Source organism: Eubalaena glacialis, chromosome 14 (assembly GCF_028564815.1).
Source record: "Eubalaena glacialis isolate mEubGla1 chromosome 14, mEubGla1.1.hap2.+ XY, whole genome shotgun sequence".
In the NCBI taxonomy this organism is placed as follows: domain Eukaryota; kingdom Metazoa; phylum Chordata; class Mammalia; order Artiodactyla; family Balaenidae; genus Eubalaena; species Eubalaena glacialis.
In genome coordinates, this window is record NC_083729.1 from 27,243,137 (window position 1) to 27,256,473 (window position 13,337).

General features: G+C 37.9%; 1 protein-coding gene across 12 annotated transcripts in view; it reads left to right on the forward strand.

The window, feature by feature from the left end:
• The window catches only part of LTBP1 (latent transforming growth factor beta binding protein 1), a 419,947-nt gene extending 412,887 nt beyond the window's left edge, over nt 1-7,060 (forward strand). For all 12 annotated transcript variants that reach the window (XM_061210616.1, XM_061210619.1, XM_061210618.1 and 9 more), the window contains 2 exons: nt 4,766-4,915; nt 6,078-7,060. In XM_061210616.1, coding sequence (XP_061066599.1) covers nt 4,766-4,915; nt 6,078-6,259 — 332 coding nt within the window. In that variant the 3' untranslated portion in view covers nt 6,260-7,060. The remainder of the gene's footprint in view (nt 1-4,765; nt 4,916-6,077) is intronic.
• Nucleotides 7,061-13,337: the final 6,277 nt, after the last annotated feature.

The window sequence follows — 13,337 nt, forward strand, 5'->3', positions numbered from 1 at the left end:
TTAGGTCCCATTTGTTTATTTTTGTTTTTATTTCCATTACTCTAGGAGGTGGATCAAAAAAGATCTTGCTGTGATTTATGTCAAAGAGTGTTCTTCCTATGTTTTCCTCTGTTTTATAGTGTCCAGTCTTACATTTAGGTCTCGAATCCATTTTGAGTTTATTTTTATGTATGGTGTTAGGGAGTGTTCTAATTTCATTCTTTTACATGGAGCTGTCCAGTTTTCCCAGCACCACTTATTGAAGAGGCTGTCTTTTCTCCATTGTATATCCTTGCCTCCTTTGTCATAGATTAGTGGACCGTAGGTGCGTGGGTTTATCTCTGGGCTTTCTATCTTGTTCCATTGATCTATATTTCTGTTTTTGTGCCAGTACCATATTGTCTTGACTACTGTAGCTTTGAAGTATAGTCTGAAGTCAGGGAGTCTGACTCCTCCAGCTCTGCTTTTTTCCCTCAAGACTGCTTTGGCTATTCAGGGTATTTTGTGTCTCCATACAAATTTTAAGATTTTTTGTTCTAGTTCTGTAAAAAATGCCATTGGTGATTTGATAGGGATTGCATTGAATCTGTAGATTGCTTTGGGACGTTTATTTTCTTTAAAGAAAATCTTATTTGTTATAATTTCCATGACAAAATCATTTTTTTACCCATGAAGTGGTGGCCTAGTTTAAGGGTCAGAGTTTTCTTGATAGCTTGGTTATATTGTAGTCTTTTTTCATACAAGGAAATGGTATTAACTGTACTGAGTTGATTTTTTTTAATATCTTTATTGTAGTTGCTTTACAATGTTGTGTTAGTTTCTGCTGTATAACAAAGTGAATCAGCTATACGTACATATATCCCCATATCCCCTCCCTCTTGCGTCTCCCTCCCACCCTCCCTATCCCACCTCTCTAGGTGGTCACAAAGCACTGAGCTGATCACCCTGTGCTATGCAGCTGCTTCCCCCTAGCTATCTACTTACATTTGGTAGTGTATATATGTCCATGCCACTCTCTCACATCATCCCAGCTTACCCTTCCCCCTCCCCATGTCCTCAAGTCCATTCTCTTAGAATGAGAGATAAAATGATTGATTGCTCTCCTGGTCAGAGATTAATTTTTAGAATTCACTTGTGAGGGGGTTTATTAAGTAAGAAATGATGTGTGATGCTTTTCCTGGATTTGTGAGCAGACTTTTCAAATGGGAGGTGGAGTGTGTATGTGTGAATCCTGTTCCCATTTAGAAAGTAAATGCCTAAATGTACAACCAGAGTGTCCCTGATAAATATGTCTGGGGGAGAGACCAGAGCTTTCAAATACAGACTACTTATGTGAAGTCTGAAAAATGGGATGGTACAAATTGAAATATCAGTAGATAATGGGTTGTCTGCCTTCAAGAATGGGACTAGAGTAGTGGAGTCCAGGTGCCTGTTCCACATCCTACAGAGGGGGCCTCCTTGCAGCAAGTGAAGCTGCTCCAGATTTTCAAGACAGAATCCCTGCAGACCAGGTAGTTGGGGTTAGGACTTAGGAGACACTGCTGAAATTATAAAATACAGCGATGCTGTTCTTTTTTTGGGAACTTTCACCTATGCACAAAGCAAACTAGCTGTGACCTGGGTCCTGAGGAGCAACACAAGCTTTGTGGCTGCCTCTGGAGCTACTTCAGTTCTGAGCCAAAGAGTGTTTTCCTCCTTCCCTCTCTCCCTTCTTTCCTTTTGTTTTTTAAAGTATGCAGTATATTGATCCTTCAGCCAAATTAAAACTGCTTTAAAATTTACATGAAAACAGCATTCTATTAAATCAGCTGGGTTGGGTCTTCTAGACCTGAGTGGATCTAGAGCATTGCCAGCATCCAGAAGGACCCCTGGTTCCCTTTTCCCAGCCGCCCTCCCACCCCCTCAGGGTAACCACGATCCTAACTTCTAACACCTTAGATCAGTGGTCCCCAACCTTTTTGGCACCAGGGACTGGTTTTGTGGAAGACAAATTTTCCACAGATGGGCGGGGGGGGGGGTGGTGGTGGTGGTTTCAGGATGATTCAAGCACATTACATTTATTGTGCACTTTATTATTACTTTGTAACATATAATGAAATAATTATACAACTCACCATAATGCTAACAGGAGGTGGAGCTCAGGCGGTAATGCGAGCAATGGGGAGCTGCAGATGAAGCTTCACTCACTTGGGGGCCGCTCACCTCCTGCTGTGCGGTCCGGTTCCTAACAGGCCATGGACCAGCACTGGTCCGTAGCCCAGGGGTTGGGGACCCCTGCCTTAGATTTTCTTTTAATCAACCACAAATAGTCATGCACTACTTCAAGAAATGTGCTTAAATACATTGACAGCTATAAGCCTGTGCACTTATGATTTCTACACTTCTGTGTATATATTTATAGGTCAGTAAACATTTACTTTAAAAAAGAAAGGGAGAAGAAATATTAAAGTTGAAAGAAAGTACAGTTTGCCTGCCCCATAAATCCAAAATACCAGGGTAAATCTACATGTAACTCTGACACAATCCCATGGCTTGTGTGTGCAGCCTCTAATGCATTATAGTTCAGATGCCAGGAATTTTAATGTTGAAATGTTCTGGCTTATGTAGTTTTTTTTTTTTTTTTTAAAGCTGTCATTGCTTTAAAACTTTTAAAATTCACTACAAATGTTAAGAAATAAGCATGTTGGTATCAGGTCAATTTCCTGTTTAGCAACATAGGAAGTTGCAGATGCAGTTGGAAGACCCCCAGCTTTGACTATGTAAGGGCCTTTAAATTTCTTACAAGTTGCAGAGAAATAGCTCCTCCTTCCTAGACCAGGATCTCTGGCCCTAACTGAAGACATAATCGTATGGGGTAAGATAGTAAAAGAGAGGCTGAATCACACCACCTTTATTATTCATCATCTTGTGCCTTTCTGTTTAAGAAAGTTGGGCTAATGACTGGTATCACCTTTGTTAGAGCAGTATTTCTAAAACCGGAATTTTCTAGAGCAGAGATGCCAGATAGTAAATGCCAGATAGTAAAATTTGTAGGCTTTGCAGCCTATATAGTCTCTTTTGCAGCTACTCAACTGTGCTCTGGAATCAGGAAAGCAGCCACAGAGAGATACTAGCAAATAGGTGAGGCTGTGTTCCAGTAAACTTCATTTATAAAAATAGGTAGCAGGCCCACTTTAGAGCACGGGCTGTCCTTTGCTGACTGCTGTTGTTTTAGAGTCCTGTAGAAGTATTTTGGGGAGTCTGCTTAATGTGCGTATAGGAGTTTCAAATTTTAATTTCATGTTTTAATTTCTGTAATAAACATAATTTTACTAGTTAAAATGAACTTTGCTGTGTTACCTGGACTTTGAAATATTTCCATAGGTTGACTTTCTTGTCAATATTTCTCAAACTGGCTTCAGGATCTGCTGACAGTCTTGATGCCCAGTCGTATTTTTTTCCTTTTTAGATGTATTAATTTTTAAAATCATTGTTAGACATTACAGCCCTGCGTAAGAAATGATATTTTGCTGCCCCCTGCAGTTCGACTGGAGAATTACTTCAAAGGCCAGATGGAGAGTTCTGACCCTAGGTTGATTTTTTTTTTTTCCCCCTTAAAAGCTAATACGTGGGGCTTCCCTGGTGGTGCAGTGGTTAAGAATCTGCCTGCGAATGCAGGGGACACAGGTTCAAGCCCTGGTCCAGGAAGATCCCACACGCTGCAGAGCAACTAAGCCCGTGCACCACAATGACTGAGCCTATGCTCTAGAGCCCGTGAGCCACAACTGCTGAAGCCTGCGCTAGAGCCCCTGCTCTGCAACGAGAGAAGCCACTGCAATGAGAAGCCCGCACACCGCAACAAAGAGTAGTCCCCACTCGCGGCAACTACAGAAAACCTTGCACAGCAACGAAGACCCAGCGCAGCCAAAAATAAATAAATTTATATAAAAAAAGAAAAAGCAAATACATGGTACCTTCAGAAGGTGGGGGAGAGGATGAGACCCCCCCACATCAACAGTGTGTTTGGGTCACGGTGGATTTATATTTACAACTTTCCTCTCTAGAAACAGAGGAAAATATTCTTGATGCCTGGCTACATTGTTTTTGTATTGCTAAACTCTAGCTCTGAATCAGTTTAAAGATATCTAAAAAAAAAGAGCCAAACAAGAGCTTCTTTGTTTTCTTTAAAAGAATTTTGGTTTTCTAAACAGAAATATGATGTATTTCTCGTTTATCAGGATGTTTTGAGTCACATTTACTGCTTTTATCCTTTGATCCCCCAAGAGCCCTTTTGTAAGGCTCATTCCAAAGCCAGAGCAAACAGACCTCACATGGCAAGGCCAGCCTGGCTTTTCTCCACGCCTGGGAACTCCCAATGAAAGAGCACTGCCTCCAATGCTCGTGCGTCTTAGCAAATGTCTTCTCTCATAGTGAGTTCCATCGGTTCTATCCTGAAAGATGTTCTGACATTTACCCTACTGAGAACTCAGGAAATTTAAAATCTTAGACAAAAAATTTTAATAATTAAGGGCAAAAACAAATACCCTACTTGCTGTATCGTTTTATGTGATTTTTAATGTAGCACATCAGAATTCAAGATGTGGGGCTAATTTGTACAACCTACCCAAGGTTGGTAAGAGTTTGCTTAATATCGTGTACAGATATATTTGCTTAAATTTTAATGCTATCTTTAAGGAATTGGAAATATGTATGTATGATGAACCATAACCTTAATGATCATGTCATTTTAAAAAACGGTGTAAGAGGTTGAAAATTTCTAACCTGCCTCCTGTCCTTTCCCTTCCAGGTTTTTTAAATAGCTTTGAGGAGTTGCAGGCTGAAGAATGTGGCATCCTCAATGGCTGTGAAAACGGGCGCTGTGTCAGGGTGCAGGAAGGTTACACCTGCGATTGCTTTGATGGGTATCACTTGGATATGGCCAAGATGACCTGTGTTGGTAAGAATCATATGTATTTGATGGGAAATTACTCTTTTCCTCAATGCCCTGTGGCTGGACCTCAGACAATCTAGTACATTTAAGATTTGCAGAGCTTCAGTTTGGGAAGATGAGAAAAGTTCTGGAGATGGATAGTGGTGACGATTACACAAAAATGTGAAGGTACTTAATGCCACTGGACTATCAACTCAAAAATGGTTAAAATGGTCAATTTTATGTTCCATATATTTTACCACAAATTTTTAAAAAGTTGATATTTAAGAATTCATATAAATGGTACATACCTATGGAGGAAAGGCCAGAAAGTTTGGGGTAATTAGTTTGACTCTTTTAAATTGAGCTTTTGACTCTGCAGCAAATGTTTTCCCTGAATACCTGACACCAGCAAGAGGGGAATACAGATGAAAAAGAAAATACAACTTCCATTTTAGAGAAAGTTCTTTTCACAACTCTCACATTGCCTTCCCTCTTACTTTTAAGAAAACAGTAAAAATATGTTTATCCTTACCATGTGATTGAGGCTGTGTTCCTGAGCCTGTTGGCCTCCTTGCTAAATGACCCTTGACTTGTAGCATTTTTTTTCCTCTATTTTTGTGGCTGTTTTGCTCTGTCGTGTAGTTTCCCCACTTCAGTTTTGTTAGTCTCAATCTGAGGTGGGTCTAAAAAAAAAAAGGTAACCTGGGTTATTAAAGGTGTTTCCAGTGCATAGAGCCTTTCTTTCCTGTGGAAAGAAATCTAAGAAAGTAACTTAAACCTTTAGAGAGGCTGCTCAGAGGCTCTCTGTATTTCTCTTGACAACCTAACAGTTCTTCTGTATGTGCAGAGAGGAATTTAGAAGTAGGATAGTTGTTCCAGCTTTCTTAAGGTTTGACTATAAAAAGTCAAGCTGACAAAATGGTCCCTGTTGTGTTAAATAACAAACAGGGAAAGAAATTCTAGAACCTCCTGGATAATCACCTTTTTAAGATCTAGAAAGTAGTATTTCTCTTGCACGTAATTGAAACAGACAGACAATAATGGGAAAGACTATGCAGTTTACTGTGGGGAGAGCACAGAATAGCCAGGCTGTGTTCAGGCCAGATGCCTCAGGTAGGGTGTAGATTGCATTTCCTCCCGCAGTGATGTTGAAGCTTGCTTACCTGCGTGGTTTGGCTTATTGCAGATGTCAACGAATGTGATGAGTTGAACAACCGGATGTCTCTCTGCAAGAATGCCAAGTGTATCAACACCGAAGGTTCCTATAAGTGTGTGTGTCTGCCCGGCTTTGTACCTTCCGACAAGCCAAACTACTGCACTCCGTTGAATACCGCCTTGAATTTAGAAAAAGACAGTGACCTGGAGTAAAAGTGAAGCTACATAACCTAAGCCTGTATACTCTGCACTGTGTAAAGGAGAAAGAGAAATGTATTATACTTCAGACATTGCACTTGACCCAGAATGTTGGAAATATGGAAACATCATGGAGTTGTATATCCTCAGAAGCGGAAGGATTCAGTGTGAGCCTGACTTGTGTGACAGACCAAATGGACATTTCTCTGAAAAAAACAGTATATATAGTCTGTTCATATGTAAAATTCAGTGGAAAAGAGGCAGAACAGTGCTATTATTTTAAACAGAAGGTTGTATTATTATGTTTTTTGTTTTGATATTTTTTACTATTGCTTGATTAAATCTGTCATTTAAATAGTGGTGGAAATATTTTATAAATTTTCATTTTTTGGTTATGCAGTTCCTTGGCTACTGTTTCTCTCTTTCAAATGTCAAGTGCAAAAGCCTTTGATAAAATATTGTTTAAACTATTATAAGTATTGTTACACAGGGCTATGCTATTCCTGGTCTGGAACATTTTTAAAATCCAAATTGTCCTGTGGAGCAGGCAGTGATTGTTTCAAAACTTTTATACACATTTGGAGAAAAGTACTTTATATTTACAATGATGTGTTATCTGATTTTAATGTCCATTTTTAGCCAAGCTGCTGGTAGGTGTTAATTGGATCCCTTTCCTACAATGAAATGGAAGAACTAATGAGCTTACATTAGTATTATAATGTGTGAAGTAGGACCAGCAAATTTTAAAACTTGATGATCCCAATATATTTACCATTGTATGTTAAAGCAAAATAAATCACCATTTTTTTTAGAAAATTTCTACATCCGAGTAATGTCAATGACCATATGCACACAAGTTGTTCCCAACTACCCGACTCTATCAATGGTCTTCTATGAATGTAGAGTCTTTTACAGGTTAATTATTAAATTTGTTAGATACTGTTACAGGTGGAATTGTGTCCCCGGAATTCATGTTGAGTCATGTCCCCTCAGTACCTCAGACTATGACTGTATTTTTAGATGAGCTAACTAAGGTTGAAGAAGGTCACCAGGGTGGGCCCTAATCCAATAGGACTGGTGCTCTTATATGAAATTAGGACATACACAGGAAGATCCTGGGAAGGCACAGGGGGCCGACAGCCATCTACAAGCCAAGGAGAGAGGCCTAAGAAGAAAATTCTGTAATACCTCGATCTTGAACTTCTAGCCTCCAGAATTAAAAATAAATAAATTTAAGCCACCCAGTCTGTGGTACTTTGACAGCCTTTAGCAAATGAATACAGATGCATAACATAGGAAGAATAGCTTTCAGTGTTCCAAGCCTTACTTAATACAAATCCACAGTCATACAGTTGTCTTATTTAACCTGAATTTCAGAATCTTTTTTTTTTTAAGACTTTTTTGATGTGGACCATTTTCGAAGTCTCTATTGAATTTGTTACAATATTGCATCTGTTCCATGTTTTGGCTTTTTGGCCATGAGGAATGTGGGATCCCAGCTCCCCGACCAGGGATCAAACCCGCACCCCCTGCATTGGTAGGTGAAGTCCCAACCACTGGACCACTGGGGAAATCCCTCAGAATCATTTTTAATAAGAGCATCTGAGTTTTTAAAAACAAACTATGGATAGGCATACTCAGCAGAAAATGTCCCCATTTAACATTTTCTTGTAAGACAGGCTTTTGGATTTTAGTATCTGCCATAGGAGGAATGGTACATCTAAAATGTCCATGTCGTCTACCACCAAGAGTCCTATGACCGGGCACCAACTGCTGTCCCTGCCTTCCCAGGAGCTTGCACGGGCCGCGCACCTGCACACCCCCTGTCAAGGGGATAATGGCCAGCACACGCTAAGGAAAGAGACACCCAAACTAAAAGCAGGTCTCACACCAAAAAAATATTAAACCCACACAAGCTACACAGGGACACTCCCGCTTATAAATAGACCTCCAAGATTACAGTAGATAATTGTTTCTCCTCAACTCATAGAGTAAAAGAAATACAGTATAAGCAAAATGAAGAAGCAGAGGAACCACTCCCACTTAAAAGACCAAGAGAATTCCCCTGCAGGAACAAACAATGAAACAGACCTCTTCAGTCTAATAGACATCGAGTTCAAAAAAGTAATGAAAATACTGAAGGAATGAAAATACTGAAGGAATTAAGAAAGGCTATCAACAGGAATGCAGATTACTGTAAAAAGGAACTCGAAACTAAGGTGGAGCCAAGAAAAATTAGAAAATTCATTTGCCAAGACAAAAGCTGAGCTCAAGGCAATGAATAGCAGGATGAATACATTAAGTCCCCTACGTAGGAACCTTCAAGTTGCGAACTTTCCAAGATGTGAACGTGTGTTCCATCAACGTCAGGCGTGAGTGAAATTGCAGCTTGCCCTCTGTCTCCTATTGCTGATGATCCTTCGGCTCTACCATCTCCCACCTCCTCTCCCTCCTCCAGTCAGTAACTCTTCTTGCCTGTTCACTCAACACCAGCCCCTGTATGCCAGCTGTTGTACTCTACTACTGTATTTCTCAAGGTACTGTACTGTAAGATTAAAAATGTTTTATTTTTGTTTGTTTTTTATGTATTATTTGTAAATACATTATTATGTATTATTTGAAAAGTATTATAAACCTATTATAGTACAGTACTATATAGCTGATTGTGTTAGTTGGGTACCTAGGCTAACTTTGTTGGACTTATGAACAAATGAGACTTAATGAATGCACTCTTGGAACAGAACTCATTTGTATGTAGGGGACTTACTGTACATAATGCAGAAGAAAGAATAAGTGATCTGCAAGATAGAATACAGTGATGGAAATTACCCAGTCAGAACAGGAGACAGCCAAATGAAAAAAAATGAAAGCAATATAAGAGACCTATGGAATAATATAATAAATATGACCAATATAATGTAAAAAAATATAAAGCATGCCAGTCTATGCATAATAGGGATTTCAGAAAGAGAAGAAAGAGAAAGGGGGATTAAAAATGTATTTGAAGATATTATGGATGAAAACTTCTCAAACCTAAAGAAGGAAACAGATATCCAGACACAGGAAGCACAGAGGGTCCCAAACAAGATGAACCCAAACAGTCCTACATCAAGACATATTATAATAAAATTGGAAGAAGTTAAAGATAAAGAGAGGATTCTAAAGGCAGCGAGAGAAGAAGTTAATTACAAGGGAACCCCCTATAGGGCTATCAGCTGATTTATCTACAGAAAAGCTGCAGGCCAGAAGGGAGTGGCAAAATATATTCAAAGTCTTGAAAGGGAAAAATCTGCAACCTAGAATACTCTACCCTGCAAGATTATTACTTAGGAGGAGAGAAAGAATTTCTCAGGGACTTCCCTGGTGGTATAAAGAATCTGCCTTCCAATGCAGGCGTCAAAGTTCCGCTCCCTGGTCAGGGAACTAAGATCCCACATGCTGCAGGGCAATTAATCCCGCACACCACAACTAATGAGTTCACGCCCCTCAACTAGAGAGCCCACATGCCGTAAACTACAGAGCCCACGCTCTCTGGAGCCTGCGCACCACAACTAGAGAAGAGAAAACCTGCACGCCACAACCAGAGAGAAGCCTGTGCACTGCAACAAAGAGCCCGTGCACCACAACGAAAGATCCCGCATGCCACAACTAAGACCTGACGCAGGCATAAAAGTAAAATAAATTAAAAAAAAAAAAGAATTTCTCAGATAAGCAAAAACTAAAAGAATACAGCAATACTAAACCTATCTTAAAAGAAATATTGAAAGGTCTTCCCTAAATAGAAAAGAAGCAAGAAGATATAGGAAAGAGGGAATCACAATTGGAAAGTAAATCACTTAAGCCGGTATACAGATCAAAAAGAAAAAATAACCTATTTGTGAAAGCAATGATAAACATAAGGAACAGCAAAAGGATAAACATGAAGATGTAAAAAAGGACATCAAAATCACAAAATGTGGGGAAGGAGAATAAGAAAATGTAGATTTTTTTTTTTTTCTTCTTACAATGTCTATTCTAAGACTATCAGTCTAAAGCAAGCAGTTAGAGGAAGGGGTCAACATACCTGAAAAACAGGGTAACCACAAATCAATAACATACAATAGATTCATAAAAGCCAAAAAGAAGAGAACGCAAACATAAAAGGAACATCAAACCACAAAAAGAAAAAAAGAAAAAGAAACAAAGAAGAAACATAGAATCAACTGGAAAACAAGGTTTAAAATGGCAATAAATACAGATGTATCAATAATTACCTTAAATGTCAATGGACTGAATGCTCCAGTCAAAAGACAGAGTGGCAGACTGGATAAAAAAACAAGAACCTACAATATGCTGCCTACAAGAGACCCACCTTAGGGGAAAGAAGACACATAGATCAAAAGTGAGGGGATACAAAAAGATATTTCATGCAAATAGAAATGACAAGAAAGCAGGAGTCACAATACTCACATCAGACAAAATAGACTCTAAAACAAACGACCTAAAGAAAGATAAAGAAGGACACTATATAATGATAAAAGGATCAATACAAGAAGAGAATTTTACACTCATCAACATATATACACCTGATATAGGAGCACCCAAATACATAAAACAAATACTAACAGACAGAAAGGGAGACATTGATGGGAATACAATAATAGTAGGAGTCTTTAACACCACATTCACATCAATGCACAGATCTTCTAGACAGAAAATCAATAAGGCAACAGAGATCCTGAATGATACAATAGAACAGTTAGACTTAATTGATATTTTCAGGACATTACATCCAAAAAAACCAGAATACAGATTCTTTTCAAGTGCACATGGAACATTTTCTAGGATTGACCACATACTAGGGCACAAAACTAACCTCAACAAAGATTATAGAAAGTGTGTCAAGCATCTTCTCTGATCACAACAGCATGAAACTAGAAATCAACCACAGGAAAGGAAATGAGAAAAAAATTATTACGTAAAGACTAAACAACATGCTACTAAAAACCACTGGGTCAATTAGGAAATCAAAAAGGAAATTAAAAAATACCTTGAGACACATGACAGTGAAAACACAACCATACAAAATCTATGGGATGTAGCAAAAGTGGTTCTTAGAGGGAAGTTCATAGTGATACAGGCCCTCCTCAAAAAGAAGAAAAATCTCAAATAGACAACATAAACTACCACCTAAAAGAATTAGAAAAAGATTGACATATATACACTAATATGTATAAAATAGATAACTAATAAGAACCTGCTGTATAAAAAATCAAATAAAATTCAAAAATTCAAAAAAAAAAGAATTAGAAAAAGAAGAACAAATAAAACCTAAAGTCAGCATAAGGAAGGAAATAATAAAGATCAGAGAGGCAATAAATAAAATAGAGATTAAAAAAATAGAAAAAAAATCAATAAAACCAAGAGCTGGCTCTTTGAAAGGGTTAACAAAACTGAAAAACCTCTGGCCAGGCTCACCAAGAAGAAAAGAGAGAGAACCCAAATAAACAAAATAAGAAACGAAAAAGGAGAAATCTCAACTGATACTGCAGAAATACAAAAAAATTAGAGAATACTATGAACAATTATATGGCAAGAAATTTGACAACCTAGAAGAAATGGACAACTTTCTAGAAACATACAGCCACCAAAATTGAATCAAGAAGAAATAGATTAAAAAAAAAATCTCTATAAATAAAAGCCCAGAACCAGATGGTTTAACAGGCGATTTCTACCAAACATACAAAGAAGAACTTATACTGATCCTTCTCAAACTCTTTCAAAAGATTAAGAGAAGGGAACACTCCCAAAGACATTCTATGAAGCAACCATCACCCTGATACCAAAACCAAAGATACCACCAAAAAAGAAAATTACAGGCCAATATCTTTGATGAATATAAACGCAAAAATTCAACAAAATATTAGCAAACCAAATCCAACAACAAATAAAAAAAGATCATACACCACAACCAAGTAGGATTCATCCCAAGTTCACAAGGATGGTTTGACATACACAAATCAATGTAATACACCACATTAACAAAAGAAAAGTCAAAAACCACATGATCATCTCAACAGATGGAGAAAAAGAATTTGATAAAATTCAATATCCATTCATGATAAATACTCTTACCAAAGTGGGTAGAGAGGGAACATATCTCAACATAGTAAAAGCTATTTATGACAAACCCACAGCCAACACAATACTCAATGGTGAAAAGCTGAAAGCCTTCCTGCTAAAATCTGGAACAAGACAAGGATGCCCATTCTCACATCTTCTCTTCAACATAGTATTGGAAGTTCTAGCCACAGCAATCAGAAAAGAAAAAGAAATAAAAGGTAACCAAATTGGAAGGGAAGAGGTAAAATGGACACTATTTTCAGATGACATGATACTATATAAAGAAAACCCTAAGGACTCCACACAAAAACTACTAGAACTGATAAATGAATTCAGCAAAGTAGCAGGATACTAGATTAACATTCAGAAATCAGTTGCATTTCTCTATACTAACAATGAAATATCAGAAAAGGAATGTAAAACAACAATGCCTTTTAAAATCATACCCAATATATATACAAATATATATATATATATACATATATATATATGAAAGACTTATATGCTGAGAACTACAAATCATTAATAAAGGAAATTAAAGAGGATTCAAAGAAATGGAAAGATATCCCATGATCTTCAACTGGAAGAATTAATATTGTTAAAATGCCCATACTATTCAAAGCAATCTACAGATTTAATGTGATCCCTATCAAATTAGCTATGACATTTTTCACAGGACTAGAACAAATAATCCAAAAATTTATATGGAACCATAAAAGACCCAGAATTGCCAAAGCAATCCTGAGGAAAAAAAGACAAAGCAGGAGGCATAACCCTCCCCGACTTCAGACAATACTACAAAGCTAAAGTAATCAAAACAGTGTGATATTGGTACAAAAACAGACATATGGATCAATGGAAAAGAATAGAGAGCCCAGAAATAAACCCACACACTTACAGTCAATTAATCTTCAAGAGAGGAGGCAAGAACATAAAATGGGAAAAAGACAGTCTCTTCAGCAAGTGGTGCTGGGAAAGTTGGACAGCTGGA